Source organism: Myodes glareolus, chromosome 16 (assembly GCF_982192425.1).
Source record: "Myodes glareolus chromosome 16, mMyoGla1.1, whole genome shotgun sequence".
Taxonomy (NCBI): Eukaryota; Metazoa; Chordata; class Mammalia; order Rodentia; family Cricetidae; genus Myodes; species Myodes glareolus.
The window spans coordinates 25,888,238-25,904,218 of record NC_142041.1 but is presented as its reverse complement, the minus strand read 5'-3'; the positions used below and the strand labels follow the sequence as shown (position 1 = coordinate 25,904,218).

The following is a 15,981-nucleotide window of genomic DNA, read 5'->3' as shown; positions in this document are numbered from 1 at the left end:
GAAAACATAAGGGGATCATGGGGATTCGAATTGGAAAGGATGAAGTTAAACTTCCGTTATTTGCAGATGATATGATAGTGTACATAAGCGACCCCAAAAACTCTACCAAAGAACTCCTACAGCTGATAAACACCGTTAGTAATATGACAGGATACAAGATCAACTCCAAAGTATTAGTTGCCCTCCTATACACAAAGGATAAAGAAGCAGAGAGGGAAATCAGAGAAACATCACATTTCACGATAGCCACAAATAGCATAAAATATCTTGGGGTAACTCTAACCAAGGAGGTGAAAGACCTATTTGACAAGAACTTTAAGTCTTTGAAGAAAGAAATTGAGGAGAATACCAGAAAATGAAAAGACCTCCCCTGCTCTTGCATTGGGAGAATCAACATAGTTAAAATGGCAATTCTACCAAAAGCAATCTATAGATTCAATGCAATCTCCATCAAAATCCCATCAAACTTTTTCACCGACCTTGAGAGAACAATAATCAAGTTTATATGGAAAAACAAAAAACCCAAGATAGGCAAAACAATCTTATACAATAAAGGAACTTCTGGAGGCATTATCATCCCTGACTTCAAACTCTATTACAGAGCGACAGTATTGAAAACAGCTTGCTATTGGCATAATAACAGAGAAGTCGACCTATGGAATCGAATAGAAGACCCGGATATTAACCCACAAACCTATGAACACCTAATTTTCGACAAGAAAGCTAAAAGTATACAATGGAAGAAGGAAAGCATCTTTAACAAATGGTGCGGGCATAATGGGATGTCAACCTGTAGAAGAATGAAAGTAGATCCATATCTATCACCATGCACAAAACTCAAGTCCAAATGGATTAAAGACATCAACATTAATCTGTCCACTTTGAACCTGATAGAAGAGAAAGTGGGAAGTAGTCTACAAGATATAGGCACAGGAGACCACTTCCTAAGTAGAACCCCAGTAGCACAGACAATAAGAGAATCAATGTATAAATGGGATCAACTGAAACTGAGAAGCTTCTGTAAAGCAAAGGACACTGTCACTAAGACAAACAGGCTACCTTGGGACTGGGAGAAGATCTTCACCAACCCCTCATCAGACAAAGGTCTGATCTCCAAAATATACAAAGAACTCAAGAAATTAGACACTAAAACTCTAATTAACCCAATTAAAAAATGGGGTACTGAACTGAACAGAGAATTCACAACAGATGAACTTCGAATGGCCAAAAGACACTTAAGGTCATGCTCAACCTCCTTAGCGATCAGGGAAATGCAAATCAAAACCACTTTGAGATACCATCTTACACCTGTCAGAATTGCTAAACTCAAAAACACCAATGATAGCCTATGCTGGAGAGGATGTGGAGTGAGGGGAACACTCATCCATTGTTGGTGGGAATGCAAACTTGTGCAGCCACTGTGGAAATCAGTGTGGCGGTTTCTCAGGAAACTGGGAGTCAACCTCCCTCAGGACCCAGCAATTCCACTCTTGGGAATATACCCAAGAGATGCCCTATCATACTACAAAAGTATTTGTTCAACTATGTTCATAGCTGCACTATTTGTAATAGCCAGAATCTGGAAACAACCTAGGTGCCCCTCAATAGAAGAATGGTTAAAAAAGGTGTGGAACATATACACATTAGAGTTTTACTCTGCGGTAAAAAACAATGACATCTTGAATTTTGCATGCAATTGGATGGAAATAGAAAACGCTTTACTGAATGAGGTAACCCAGACCCAAAAAGAGGAATATGGTATGTACACACTCATAGGTGGATTCTAGACATAATTAAAGGTCTTTGAGCCTATTATTCGTTATCCTAGAGAAGCTAAATAAGAAGGTGAACCTGAAGAAAATCTTGTAGTTATCCTCCTGGAGATTGGAAGTAGACAATAGTGCCAGGCAAACTTGGGTGCACGGGGGGTGGGGGGTGGAAGTAAGGGGAGATGGTTAGAGTGAAGGGAGAGGGGGAGGATTGGGGATGACTTGGGGGAATGGGATGGGGGGAGGGAGGAAGGATGGTTATGGGAGCAGGGAAGTTTATATCTCAACTAAGGGAGCCATTTTAGTGTTTGCAAGAGACTTGATTCTGGAGGGGTTCCCAGGCCCAAGGAGAGGTTCCCAGATTGCTCCCTGGGCAGCAGAGGAGAGGGTGCCTGAACTGGCCTTGGCCCATAACCATATTGATGAATAATTTGCATGTCACCACAGAACCTTCATATGGCGAAGGATGGAGATAGAGACAGAGACACATATTGGAACACTGGACTTAACTCCGTAGGTCCAAATGTGAAGCAGAGGGAGGGAGAACGTGAGCAAGGAAGGCAGAACCAGAGGGAACCTTCATCCGACAATGGATGGAGATAGAGACGGAGACCCACATTGGAGCACTGGACTGAGCCCCCAAGGTCCAAATGAAGAGCAGAAGGAAGGAGAACATGAAAAAGGAAGTCAGGACCGCGAGGGGTGCGTTCACCCACTGATACAAGGGGTCTGATCGAATGAGAGCTCACCAAGGCCAGCTGGACTGTGACCGAACGAGCATGTGATCAAACCGGATTCTCTGAATGTGGCTGACATGGGGGCTGACTGAGAAGCCATTGACAATGGCACTGGGTCTTCTATCGTCTGCATGTACTGGCTTTTTGGGATCCTGGTCTGTTTGGATGCTCACCTTCCTGGACCTGGAGGGAGGGGGAAGGAACTTGGATTTCCCACAGGGCAGGAAACCCTGACTGCTCTTGGTAATGGTGAGGGAGGAGGAGAGGGAGTGGGGGAGTGGGAGGGTATTGGGAGTAGGGGAGGAAGTGGAAATTCTTTAAATAAATAAATAAGGAAAAAAATCTTAAAAAAACCTCAAATCTATTCTTTAATAAGTTTGAAATATAAAGCATTATTAATTATGGTTACAATATGTCGAACTCATTGCTAAAATATATTATTACTATTTAATTTAACTTTGTGCCAGTCCATTCACCCCTCTTCTCTTATTGTCTACTGCTTCCACTGCCTTGTAACCACCATTCTACTCTTTGTGAAATGGACTTTTAAGTTTCAAAATATGAATGAGATTTCACATTATTTGTTTTGTTTTTCTATCCATAATTTTTATAACACAGAGCCCTTCAGGATTTTCTATATTACTGCAGTGATGAGATTTCCTTCCTTTTAAGGTAGCATGCTTTCTGTGCAGGTATCTTACTAGTAGTTAATATTCTAAGACGTGAGAGTTACTATCTTACTGTGAAATTAATTTACATCTCTGTAGTAATTGTAGATGTTGAACATTTCCACACTTTTAGTAAATAAATTAATAGTATAAGTATTGAAAAAAAAGCATATTGATAGTTACTGGTAATTCGGTTTCCCAAACTTTCTTTCAGTATTTAGTACCATGCTGGATACAATACAAGGCCCAAGTATAATAACATTCACTAATCTACTGACTCTCATACTTCTGCCCATTTATCTGTTTATTCATCAAATACTTTATTGAGAAACAAGTACCATGTAAAGTGGTCCATATGTGTTAGTGGAGAGGAATATTAAACAGGTAATGAAGTAGTTTCATTAAAATCAAAACTGTCATTGGAGTGGAGAAGAAAAAGAAATGCATTAAGAACATAATAGGGGGGATTTGGCACTATGTGATGGAAATGGGTTGACACAGGATAATTAGTTGACTTTGCTGACTATTAATGCATTTTCCCCACAGAAGCATTAGCTTTCAACAACAACTTCTAACATTTATCAAGGACTTTCTATATTGCTCTCAAGTACTGTTCCTTAATAGTAACATATTTTAAGTCACTGTAAATTATGCATTAGACATAAATTCTGACTATCTTGTGACACACAGTTCAGTCAGATCATTCTGGAATTCTGCCATAAAACTTAAAGTACACCAAATCCTTCTATGTGTCGGATACATTTCCCATGTAGGAACCCATGACAGAGTATGTATTACCTGAAGAGACTTGACTCTTGAATGATTAAACTGCCATGCTCAAGTCGGTAGCCAGCAAAACTAATGTTTGAAAGTAGGTCTGCTTGACTCTAAAAATCAATGTTCAATTCACTCTATTCAATACAAGTCAAGGGAATACTCAACCTACTTCCTTCAATTCAGTGTAAACCAAATCTTTGTAACTGAGTGGATGCCATCCTCTCCAAATCAGGTAATTCATTCATTAAGAAACTCGTCTTGAAGCCAGAGAAGTGGCTCAACAATTTAGGGCATGCATTGCTCTTTCAGTGAACCTGAGTTTATTTCTCAGCACCCATATTGGTAGGTTCACAACAGCTTGTATCTTTAGCTGTAGGGGATCTAATGCCCTCATCTATCCTCCATGGAGACCCCTCTTTATACAACAGGTACTCACATAGACATACAAAAAACAAATAAATGAAAAAAAAATCTCTGTCTTCAAAAGTAAGTTTTCATTAGCCCAAAGTATTATTCATGGGTAGATTTTGTATATAAACTGAGAAATAAGTTCTGTAGAGAATATAAGAATAGCCCTATTATATGTCAGAAAACTAACTAGGAAGGGCCCTTACTAATTACAATATTTCTCATAAAAATCCCTCTAAAGCTAATAATTTCAACCCACGTGAGTGTAATAACGCCAGGATAGTTTTCTTTTCTTGTTTGGAAAATACCCTATTTAATTGTTCATATGTCCCACAAAATGTTGGTAATGTTATGGAGGTGTCTGAGTTAAATTGGACACAAAGCCTATTTGCGAGAAGTTGAGGTGGTATGTAGAGCGGAGGCAGAGGCAGCGGCTGTCCAGCATGGTGAACAGTTGCATGGCTTTCTTGGAAAAAAGATAGGTGAGCTGTGAACTCAATAGAGATCACATTTAACAACCGAGGGACAACAGAGAGAGCGAGGACATTCTGTGGGATGAGAAACTGCTCCGGAAGGAAAGGAAAATGGGACATCTTAGACTGATTTTTGATAGTGCCTTTTTTTTTGTTACACACAGGAGACCAAAATACATAAGAAAGCTTGAAAAGTGTGAGATTGCAACGTAAGATTAAACCTGCATATTTTAGGAATATAGTTTTGGTACTATGACAGAAGCGCTAAGAGTCCCCAAGGGAAACAATATTGAAGTTACAAAGACATTTACAAAGAATAGCTACCCAGGAAATAATGAATATTAAATAATTCTACTCCATCAAGCCAAGATTAATTCACAATGGACAGCTAAAAATAGGTTGACATCCTTTTAATTTTTCATTTTCCTATATTGGACATTGATGTTTCAATGATTTCTAGCATTAATAATAATTATTAACTAACTAAAACAAGGGAAGAATAGGAAAAATTATCTGTCTCTGAGAGGGGAATTTACTGCTACACATAAAAATCCATTTTATTCAGAAACGTAAAAAGTTAAATTTTGAAAGTTTCATTTCTATCACTTTGTTTTATCAGTTGCTTTTCAAAGTTCTTTGTGTTCACTAGTCAAAGAGTTTTTATTTTTAAATTCTGACTTAGCCAGAATTGCCTAAATTATCATTAGTAGCTTGGTTTTTCAGTACCAAACAGGTCTGACTGTCTTGTGATTGATGGATGAAACAAAATGAAATCCTTCAAGCCTAAAGATGAAGGCATCAGGCACCCTGGAAAATGGATGCAACTTAATAGCCCAAGTGAATGATTTCTCAAATAGAATCCTGATCTTTCCCCCATGGATAAGTCAGCTTTCCTCAGTTAAGACTGGTGGAAATATACTTTGACTAGCAAATGTTCAGTTAGAAATTCTGGCTGGAAAATAGATTTTTTTAAAAAAAAAACCCAAGTACAAAAATCATTTGATTTTGCATATGCCCTTGAATTTACCATATTCAAGTTACTCAGTTACTCTGAGGCAATGATTAAGAACATATTATCATAGTCCCAATTTGAAAGAGGTATTTAAAAATGGGTTTCCCTTACCTCCAGTATATCAAGCTGGGAAGGGAAGTTTCTTGGAGGAGTTGAGATCCATGAAGGATATCTTGGGAGAATTTTTTTTTTGGTGCATGTCTCTCAACTTAATGAATATTGTGAATCTTAATAACTTACTGAGTACATCTTGTCTAGTGGGCATGTTTTCACATGTTTCCACATGCTTTACATGCACTATTTTACTTAACTTTCATGGCAACCTTATGCTAGGTGTTCACTTCACATCCTCATTATGCAGATGAGGATCTGGAAGGACAGGTGAAGATGTTTGCCAGTGAGTGACAGCAATTCTATTTTAATCCCAGGGCCAGACTCTGGAGCCAGTGCTCTAAGCACTGCGTTAAATAATTATTGGAAAGCCGGTGGAAGAACAGCTCTGAAACAGACAGAGGCCTTTGCTGAAAGGTCACAGATCACCATTGTGCAGTTACATTACTCTTTCTCTCTGCTTGACCTTTATTGTCTGCTAACACCAAGGCATAAATCTGGGGCATGTGTTCATTTATCTTAACACTTTTCCTTTAACTCTCAAGAACATACTATGTCTTTGTGCCTCTGGTACACAGCACTTAATTTAACCAACCACTGCCTGCATGTCCCTGAACTGATAATAGATTTATTTTAGAAAAAAATCATATTTTTGTTTATTCTTTGAAAATTTCATATATGTGTGTAGCATATCTTGGTCATATCCACCCCCAATTCCCATTTCCAACACCCTCAGGCCTCCTCCAACACATCTGTCTCCAAATTTCTTGCCTCTACTTTCTTTTTCTTAATAATTCAGAGTCCAGTTAGTGCTGCCTGTATGTTCACGTATGATGCCATCCACTGGGGCAGAGGTAACCTGCCAGTGGGCCCACCCATAAAGGAAGGTGAGTCTCCCCCACACTGTAGTGGCAGCCAACTGCCAAGAGTTTTTCCGCAAGCAATGGAGCTTTAAAAGTTCCTTCCCTCTCCATACTGGAATGCTGACCGGATCCATTTTGTACAGGAAACCTTAGCGACAGTGAATTAATGTGTGCTACAGCAATGCCATGTCCAGAAGACATCATTTCCCAGCATTCCTCTGCATCCTCTGGCTCTTAGCTCTTTTGTAGCAAAGAGGATTGACCCATGGAAGGACTTCAAACTCAAGGTAGTGCAGCTGCCTCTCATAGGCCTCACTTTGAAACTTACGTAAGAGCAGAAAGGTGAGTTTGGGGGAGTATTTACTAATGATCTTAGCTTACTTGAGGTAACAGCAAATTTCAGAGACAGGGTATGTAGCTTACATACAGTAAAAGATATTTATTTTTTTTATAGCCCTGGTTCTGGGAAGTCCAAGAACCTTCATGGGCAGATTCAGTGTCTCATGAAGATCTCCTTCCTGGTTCATTGACGGCTTATCTAGCTGAAGAGCTCCCAAGGGCCCATTTTGCATGGGTACTAACTACTGCTGTTTCCTTCCAGTTAGACTCCTCATGAGCTACCAAGTCCCCCTGTCTGTTAACTTCACCACTGTGGTGAGGATTAGGTTTCCTGTGAATTCCAGGTGGCCACCACCTCTAGATTCTAGAGTCTAGAAGACAGCAGGCCCACTCAGTCTGTGCTTAGTACTGTGTTGATCTGATGGATAATCAGCATGGAGGAATCAGTAGAACCTGTTTTCGCTCCTAAGTTCCTGAAAGCATTTACACACTTGGGAAAGTATGTGCAAACTCTCAGTGTGCATTTGCATCATTGCTCTAACAAGTGAACTAGGCACTTGTTTGAATCTAAACTGCCGAATTACATCATTGAAATACATCATTAATTTTAACAATTAGTACACACTAGTATTGCTCCAGATCCAATGGATTGCTGTAGATAGGCACCTGCGATGTTCCTCTGTGTCAAATGGGCAATTGTTGGTCAGGAATGACTTTTTTATGTGCATTCTGAACAGTCTAATAATCACTCATATTTTTATAAATTCAAAAACTCTTTATTTTGCAAAGAAAGGCATAATGATTTAGGTTTCATGAAAAATGAAGGTAACATTTGGATACATTTCTCTAAGAGATCCTTGAGATTAACACTGAAAAAAATAAGAATTCAAAGCCAGACATGGCATTGCCTGAACTCTCAGCAGGAAGGAAGTGGAGGAAGAAGAGCAAGAATTTAAGACCAGCTACTACCTACATATGAGACTTGAGACCATCTTGTGGTATATGAGACTCTAAACTAAAAAAAAAAAAGAACAAAAAAAACCACTAAAAATTATTAGGTTTTCTGGGTGGTGGTTGTGCACACCTTTAATTCCAGCACTCAGGAGGCAGAGACAGTCATATCTCCATGAATTTGAGACAAAACTGGTTTACAGAGCAAGTTCCTGAATAGCCAGGGCTACACAGATAAGTCCTGTCTCAAAAATTCAGAAGAAAAAGTTATTAGATCTGTTTTGCTCTTTTGCAATGCTTGGGATTATCCTGGAGGTTTTATGCATGATAAGCAGACAGACACTCGCCACTGAACTATACTCCCAGCTTGTTGACTTTCTTAATGAGTCTCCCCCACCTTTGTGTTTAACTTATAAATGACAACCCTTTGTATTGTTTAAGTTTTGTGCTATGGTTTGAACCTAACTGGAGAGAGTTTTTGTGTTGAAGGTTTAGCTCTCAATGCAGCATTGTTCAGAGGGCAGGCACTTGGAGCATGCAGGCTCTGATTTACTGAGTGATTGGGTTCTGTTCCTCTGTTGGAGGAAGTAAGCCATGGTCCACAGTCTTTGAAGGGACTATTTTATACCTTGCTCGGCCCTTTCCTCTCTCGATCTCTGTTTCCTGGTCACCATAAAGCGAGCAGGCTTGTTGGATCATGTTCTCTTTGCCATAATGTTCAGGCCCAGGAACAACAGCCAAGCAATAATGCACTGAACTCTTAGGACCTTGAGCCCCCCATATCATTTGCAATAGTCTGTAACAGTGAAGGAGAGCTGATTGACATGTTTTGAGTACAGATTGTGAACTCATTCATGGGGGCAGTATTTATTAAATTTTCTCATTTACATCCTGTATGAGTTACGTTTCCTGTTGTTGTGACTTAATAGCAGACAAGAGAGTAACTTAAGGAAGAAGGGTTAATTTTGGCTCACAGTTTGAGGGTCTAGTCCAACAGAGTGGGAAGGTCATGGCAGCAGAAACTTAGAGCAGTCTTCGGTTCCAGCTCATGGAAAGGTGTTGTGTACATTCAGGATGGGTCTCTCAATCTCACTTAAGTCAATCTAAATAATCCCTCACAAGTATGCCAGAGGCTCATCTTCTCCGTGATTCTAGGCGCTGTCAAGTTGATAGTACTGACCATCACACATCTCGTTCATTCAGAGAGGAGACCAATAGTAATGGTCATGTTTGCTCTTCTCAAATCTTTACTCTTTTTGCTCTTTGAGTGTGTCATTTTGTATTTATTCTCTTTGAGAACAAAGCAGTGTCTAGAATGATCAGAACTACATGACAGTCTCAGGAGCACAGATGGAAGTGTAAACAGGAAACCAGTGGGGAGTTAATTGTGTGGCATCTGGTAGTGAGGTCCAGCAGAGGCAAACAAGCCATCTTACCACTACTTTTTGACAAGATGGGGCCGCTCCCTGGAGACAAAGGTGGAAAATAGAGCCCTTTATGTTCTCTACAAATGATTTGTTGTTAGCAGCCACTAATGGTAGAAGAAACCTCAATTACCCCACACATCTAGGATATCAATAAAATGTCTTTCTGTGTCCCCAGATGCTTCAAAAATGGATTTTTTCCATTGTTACATTAAATGGGCTACTGAGTTTTCTAGTTCTCTGTCTCTCTCCCTCCCTCTCATATACACACTATGCACATATACACATACATATGTATATATGTGTATATATGATATACACATATATACATATATGATATACATACGTATATATATGATATATACACATATATATGTGATATATATGTATATATATTAATAATCTAGTTTTAACAGAACAGTGCTACTACCAACTATCTCTCATCCTGACCTCCTGAGTTTCATTGCTGTCATCTTGCCTGGAGAGGAGACTTATAGTTCCTACGAAAAGGCTTGAAAAAATGACAGCATCTGTTTAATTCCCATTTATTAAAAAGAGAGACTGAAGATAGCAATCCACTGATATGTTCAGGGGAGACAGAGACCAACTACGGTTGTGAGATTGAAACCAGGATAGTCTTATAATCCTGTGAACGTACAAAAATTGCATCCAACACACAATAAGCAGATTTCTGAAATAAAAACTTTGGTATTCCATGAAATTATTTTAAGCCAAAATGTTTTCTGACAAGTGTGTATGAGCACCAGCTTGTACTATCAGGGAGAGGAAACCGGGAACTGGGAGGTATGGAATTTGCTAGTTCAAATTATGCAGTCCACATATCAAGTGTTGTTCAGAATAAGAGAAAATACTGACAATGCTTTTGATTCTGAAATTTGATTGATGGGTTGATCTATTTGGAAGCAAAACTTGTTGCCAGTGGGAAAAAACCAGTCCTGGGTCTGGATCTCAGACAAAGTTTTTTTTCCCCCCAGAGGGTACTAAATCTCAGAATTTGGTGTTTTCTATTTATTTCCAGATTGGCAGATAGCTTTTGTTGGGTAATATAAGATTTGGATTATAATTCCACTATTGTCATCTAATTTATATGAGTATGAAAATATGATAGAATATTAGTTCTTGGTCTTTTTGAGAATAAAATGAGTAGACTCAAGTTCATCAACATTGGGACTCTTTTCATAGGCTTTAATTATCACAGCAAGGACAGGTTTCTAGAAATACAACTTTGGTTGTATTTCTAGAAATGTATGAGATTGTTTCAAGTCCAAACTCACAGGAGAGCACAGATAAGGCTCGTTAAAATTTGAAGAGAATGCTATCTTCAGCTGCCTATGAGATTCACCATCAAATAGGAACTGTAAGTCCATAACATGGTTGACATTGTCTGGGGTATGTATAAAATAAGCAGAGTCCTATCATATTTCTATTTTATTTTTAAAAATCAGATTCATTATGGTATTTGACCCTTCATCAAAAATACTCATTAGATAGAGGTTGGAACAGATCCAGATCTGCGGTACAGTAGTTGCCTAGTAACTATAAAGCCCAAGGCTTGATCCTTACCTTCACACAAAACAAAACAAAACACAAACACAAATTCACATCAAATAGTGTTAGAACCCTTGTGACTATCACTCCCTGATACCTGAACTGACACCATCGTTTTGGAAACTATTATGGTTTGCTCTAGCAGTCTTGCAAATAAAATTTTGTTGAGTTGATGGAAAATAAATCTTTACTGTCAACAAACTTAGTAGCTGAATGCTTATGAGTCAAAAATGAGACCAAGGGACAATGAATCACTCTCCGCTTCTGGCACCTGTGACTTCCTAGGTTAGCAAACAGCGCATCCTCGGCAAAAGGGAACTAAGAATTATTGATACCTTCAATGGCAAATGGCTTCCCCACAGTCAGGAGCTTGCAGTCGGCATCTATTGAGACTTCATAATCCAGAAGGGCTTTGTCCATGATGAAGGCATCTAGTTTCTCTGGATCATTCCTATGATTAGAACCAACGGGAAGAAAAGCAAAAGTGGTTCGTTACTGAGTAGGAAGTTGGCCTTATTTGGGAACAGAAACTTGACTACCAAGGACAGTACATTCTTACCAGCTGCTGGCCCTTGTTGGTATCTCATTCACTTGTAGATACCAGGGGTATAGGCATTCTTTCTAGTGTGCAGAAGTTTTTCCCCATGGGCTTATCTACCAACTTCCCTTTTGACTACTAAGGCCAACATCAAAGACAACTGTAACTCCTAATTGCACAGGAAGGTGCACAGGGAAGGCTGATTTCTACTATTTATCAAAGTGATTTGCGGTAAGTTCTGCATTCAGCGTGCTGCATACATTTAATTATTTATCAGGACTGGAATGACGATGGGGATGAGGCTCAGAAATCTGAAGTGTTTTGATTTAGGCCACACACCTGGTTGAGTGTTGGAGACAAGTATTCTTGTGAATCAGATGTGAAACTTTTGTTTCTTCCTGTCACAATCACCATTTTGTTATTCAGAAATTGACTATAATTTTATATTTGGGAATAGATCCCAAAGAAATACTTAGAAAAGATCTAGAGTTCTTGGAGAAAAGAAATTTGTGGTCTCTTTAAGTCCATGGGATAACATCAAATAGATTGAAGGTGAAGTTTATGTAATCTTAGCGGTTCACTTTAATAATCTGTCTCCAGAGAGCCCCCCCCTTTTTTTTTTACCACTTCAAAGGTAGCTCAGAATAATTTAAGTTAGGTCCACTAGGCTTGTACTAGTTAATTGACGATTGGCTTAAGTTGCTATTAAATGTCTTAGGTGTCTTCATGAGAGTTCTCTGTTGTTTTGAATATGGGTGCAGATGTGGCCTAGCAGAAAACTATGATTCGTTACAGGCTGGACAACCCTTTCAGGGACTGCAGAGTTTGAAAGGACGCCAGCTAGGCAACTTCTTTGTTTTTAGCCATCCCAAATCCCTTTCATTGAAGGATAGAATTTATATAATTAAGCTTTCTTCTTCTCTTTTTATTAATGTATATTAATTATAAAGAATAATGGGTTTCATTGTGAAACTTCTTTCCTCCACTCTCCGTCCTACTCCCTCCCTCCTAACCTTCTTACCTCCCTTGATTTCTTCCTTCTTTTCCTCCTTTCCCACTCTGTTTCAGACAAAGTCTTACCACATATTCTAGGCTGACTTCAAATTTCCTCAAGTCTGCCTCCATCTCGTGATAAGTAGAGTTTAGGCTTGAGCCGCCACTCTCATTCATTCTGATATTTTTATTCATGCATGGAATCGTTTTATCATATTCTCTTTCTTTGCTGTTTTCTCTCCCCAATCTACTTAAGAGTTTCCCTTTACTAATGATCACATCCTCTCTCTCCTTCTTCCCTCTTTCCTCTCACCATCTCATTCCCCTTTAAATAGTTTCCCAAAGACTTTGCAGCGATAAGAATTGTTTAAGCAGATTTGCAAAACAACACCTCTTTATTTAATGGAGCCTCAGTCTTTCCACTCCTAAAACCAGAGTGAGGTTGTGCAGCTGTAACACAGAAAAGCAGCCTCTAATCTCAGAGGAGGATATGGTTGAGGCTCACTACCAATTTGAAAGAGAAGGATATCCATGGACACAGATGAGATTCACCACCAGGCAAGAGTTGTGAATGCTGCCTGAATACATAATGAATGGTTCTCTTTGGCATGCATTGACACTGAATGGTTTTCTCATTCTTCCGGGAAGTGGAACCGATACTGCAGAATACATCTCTCTTTTCAGGACTATTTTACTTAAGTTACAATAACTTAGTTTTGACATATTTAACATCAACTAACACAGAAATGCTACACAGATCCCTAGAAAGAGGAAGTTCATAAAAGGTCCGGGGAGCATGAATTATTTCCTAGGAGTTGTCTATGGGGCATCTGAATTGAATCCATGTAATAAAGTCAAGATCTAGTCTGAAGATGTATTCTTAATCAAAATTTCATTGCCACAGGAAGAGAATGCACTTTGAAAAGGACTTCATAGCAACACGCCAATAGTCCATAAATGTCTCTGCTAAAACTAGGGCAAATAGAAAAAAAAAAACATTGAGGCTCATATACACGTTTTGAAACCAGTAATTCCTGAGGTCCTGCATCACTGATATCCTTGTATAAGTACTCACGGTTTTGAACTGCATAGTGACGTTAGTTGGTCTTGATTGATTTCTATGCCATAAAAAGACCAGAAGCAGTGAACTCATAGACTTCCAGAGGACCTGAGTCACTGGGGAGGAAGTAAACTGGTGTGATCCAGTCATTAGTAATTCTAGGCTGGCTAAATCACTTTTGTGGTTGGCAGAGCCTTTGACTTATTCTGTGGTAGAATCATGTCTTAAAGGCATTCATTGAAAACTACATTGTACATACTACAAAATCAGCAGGCACTAACGTAATAAAATAAATGAGCATCCTACATAGATGACCCTGAATGTGAATGTTGTAGGTCAGAACGCTAGAATGCTGGGGGCATGAGATGGCATGAAAATTGTGGTTGCTTGGAGTGTTGCCTAAGAGCATCCTCAATGACTAGGCCAAAGGTGGTGATCGACCCAGAAAGAAGTGAGGAGACACTGACAATAAACTCTGCCTGTCTTCCTGTTTCATGTCAATCAAGGAGTCACCTGGGAAGTTTGGTTTGGGGCAGGGCTCAAGATTCTGTCCTTCTGTCTGGCTCCCTCCTATCGACTACACAATGGGTACAGTTGGACCTTGGATTATTCTTAAGTCATCTTTCATTATTATATTATATATATTAATAATATATTATTATTAATATATATTATTAAGACTCTTTCATTATGGTTTCTGAAATAGCATGAAGCTAGAATCCTAGCTTTTGTATATATTCTGCCTTATCACTTTAGGAAATGTCCTACCTTTGTGACACGGGGCATCAGATGAAGGCCTTCTCAAGTGGAGTCCCTGGGAGAAACAAAAGCTTTGAGTGCAGGGAAGCTGCTGGGCACTCTGGAAAGTATCACCTCATCCTGTCACACGGCTGGTAGAGTCCTGTTTGTCATCTGCTGACAGCTAGCTGGGAGCCCTGGCTATCTGTCTGGCATCCCATCCTCTCTCTCACTCCTGGGCAATTGTCTGGAGAGAAAGCTGAAGAGAGTCTGGGAGGCAATGGAGCTCTGAAGTGTGTCAGAAAGGGACTCTAATGTTTTGATGTTTTTGCAAAATTAAGTGTCATTTTGTAGCACGTAAGCATCAGAAATAATTTTGTGAACCTAAGAGCACACAGCTTCCTGCCTTTCTGAGTTCTAGTTTTAAAAATCCATAAAATCGCTAAAGGGGCTTTTACTAGATCTCTCAAGGAACACAAAGCCCTTATATCCTATGAAAGTTGTTTTTGTTGTTGTTGTTGGTGGTGTTTTTTTTTTTTTTGCTTTCTTTCCTTTTAGAAAAATGAGTTCTTTAACATTAAGATGGAGAAACTGGTTTCCCGATGATAATGGTAAGCTAAGGTGGGGATTATTAGGAGGTTGGATGCAATTTTTTGTCCTGATGCCATCAGGTAGGAGAGAGAGCACCTCTCTTGCAGAAACTGAAAGCCATTCAGTCCCTTCTTGCAGGCAGACCCATCACTGCGCTGCTTGGCATTTGACTCTAATGAATTACAGGCTCTGATAATCTGTCATGGCAACATGATTGCCTTTGATTGCTTCTCATAAATTCTGATGGGAAGGATGCAGGCATAGGAGTCACTGCCTTCCATCTTATTTCTTTCCCACAGGAAATCTCTGAGATAAATTTCCATTTCCTTGTGGCAAAAATGAGGCATTCCATGGGCTCAGGGATCCACTTTGAAGGGAAAGGTTGCTTTGGGACACTTTATCCTTTGGCCACATTTCCTGTGTGTTTAATCATCTCAGCATTGTTGTTCAAGCCAACATTTTCTTCCCTTGCCATTTACTCCACTAATGACCCTGCTGGCTGTTTACCAACTGTATCACAAACTATAGACTGTGCAGGTAACTGGTAATCTATGTCTAGGTAATGTAGGTTGTGTTTTTGTGTGCTTATGTGTATGTGTTTGTATGTTTGTGTATGTGCTTGTGTAGGCTAAAAGAAGCTGACATGTAGTATCTTCATCAATCATGTTTTCCTCAGCTTTGGAGACAAGGTCTCTCTCTCATCGAACCTGAAGTTCCTTGACTTGGTTAGACGAACTGACCAACAGGACCCCGGAATCCTCTTGTCTTTCCTCACTCATTACTGGGATGTTTGTGTCTTGAGTCTCACACAGTTGCTGGGGATCCAAATCCGGTTCCTCATGCTTATACAGCAAGCATTTGATTGAGTCAACTGTACAGACCCCGAATGTATTATTTCTGAACACAGCACTAGGGATTTTTGTTCACCATATTGAAAAACAAAAAGGCAAACCCCAGAGG

At 39.4% G+C, this 15,981-nt stretch overlaps 1 protein-coding gene across 1 annotated transcript in view; it reads right to left on the bottom strand.

Moving 5' to 3' along the window:
- Positions 1-15,981, bottom strand: part of Grin3a (glutamate ionotropic receptor NMDA type subunit 3A) — a 205,454-nt gene that overhangs the window by 52,165 nt on the left and 137,308 nt on the right. The window contains exon 5 of the mRNA XM_048419746.3: positions 11,437-11,552. Within this exon, the coding sequence (XP_048275703.2) occupies positions 11,437-11,552 (116 nt within the window). The remainder of the gene's footprint in view (positions 1-11,436; positions 11,553-15,981) is intronic.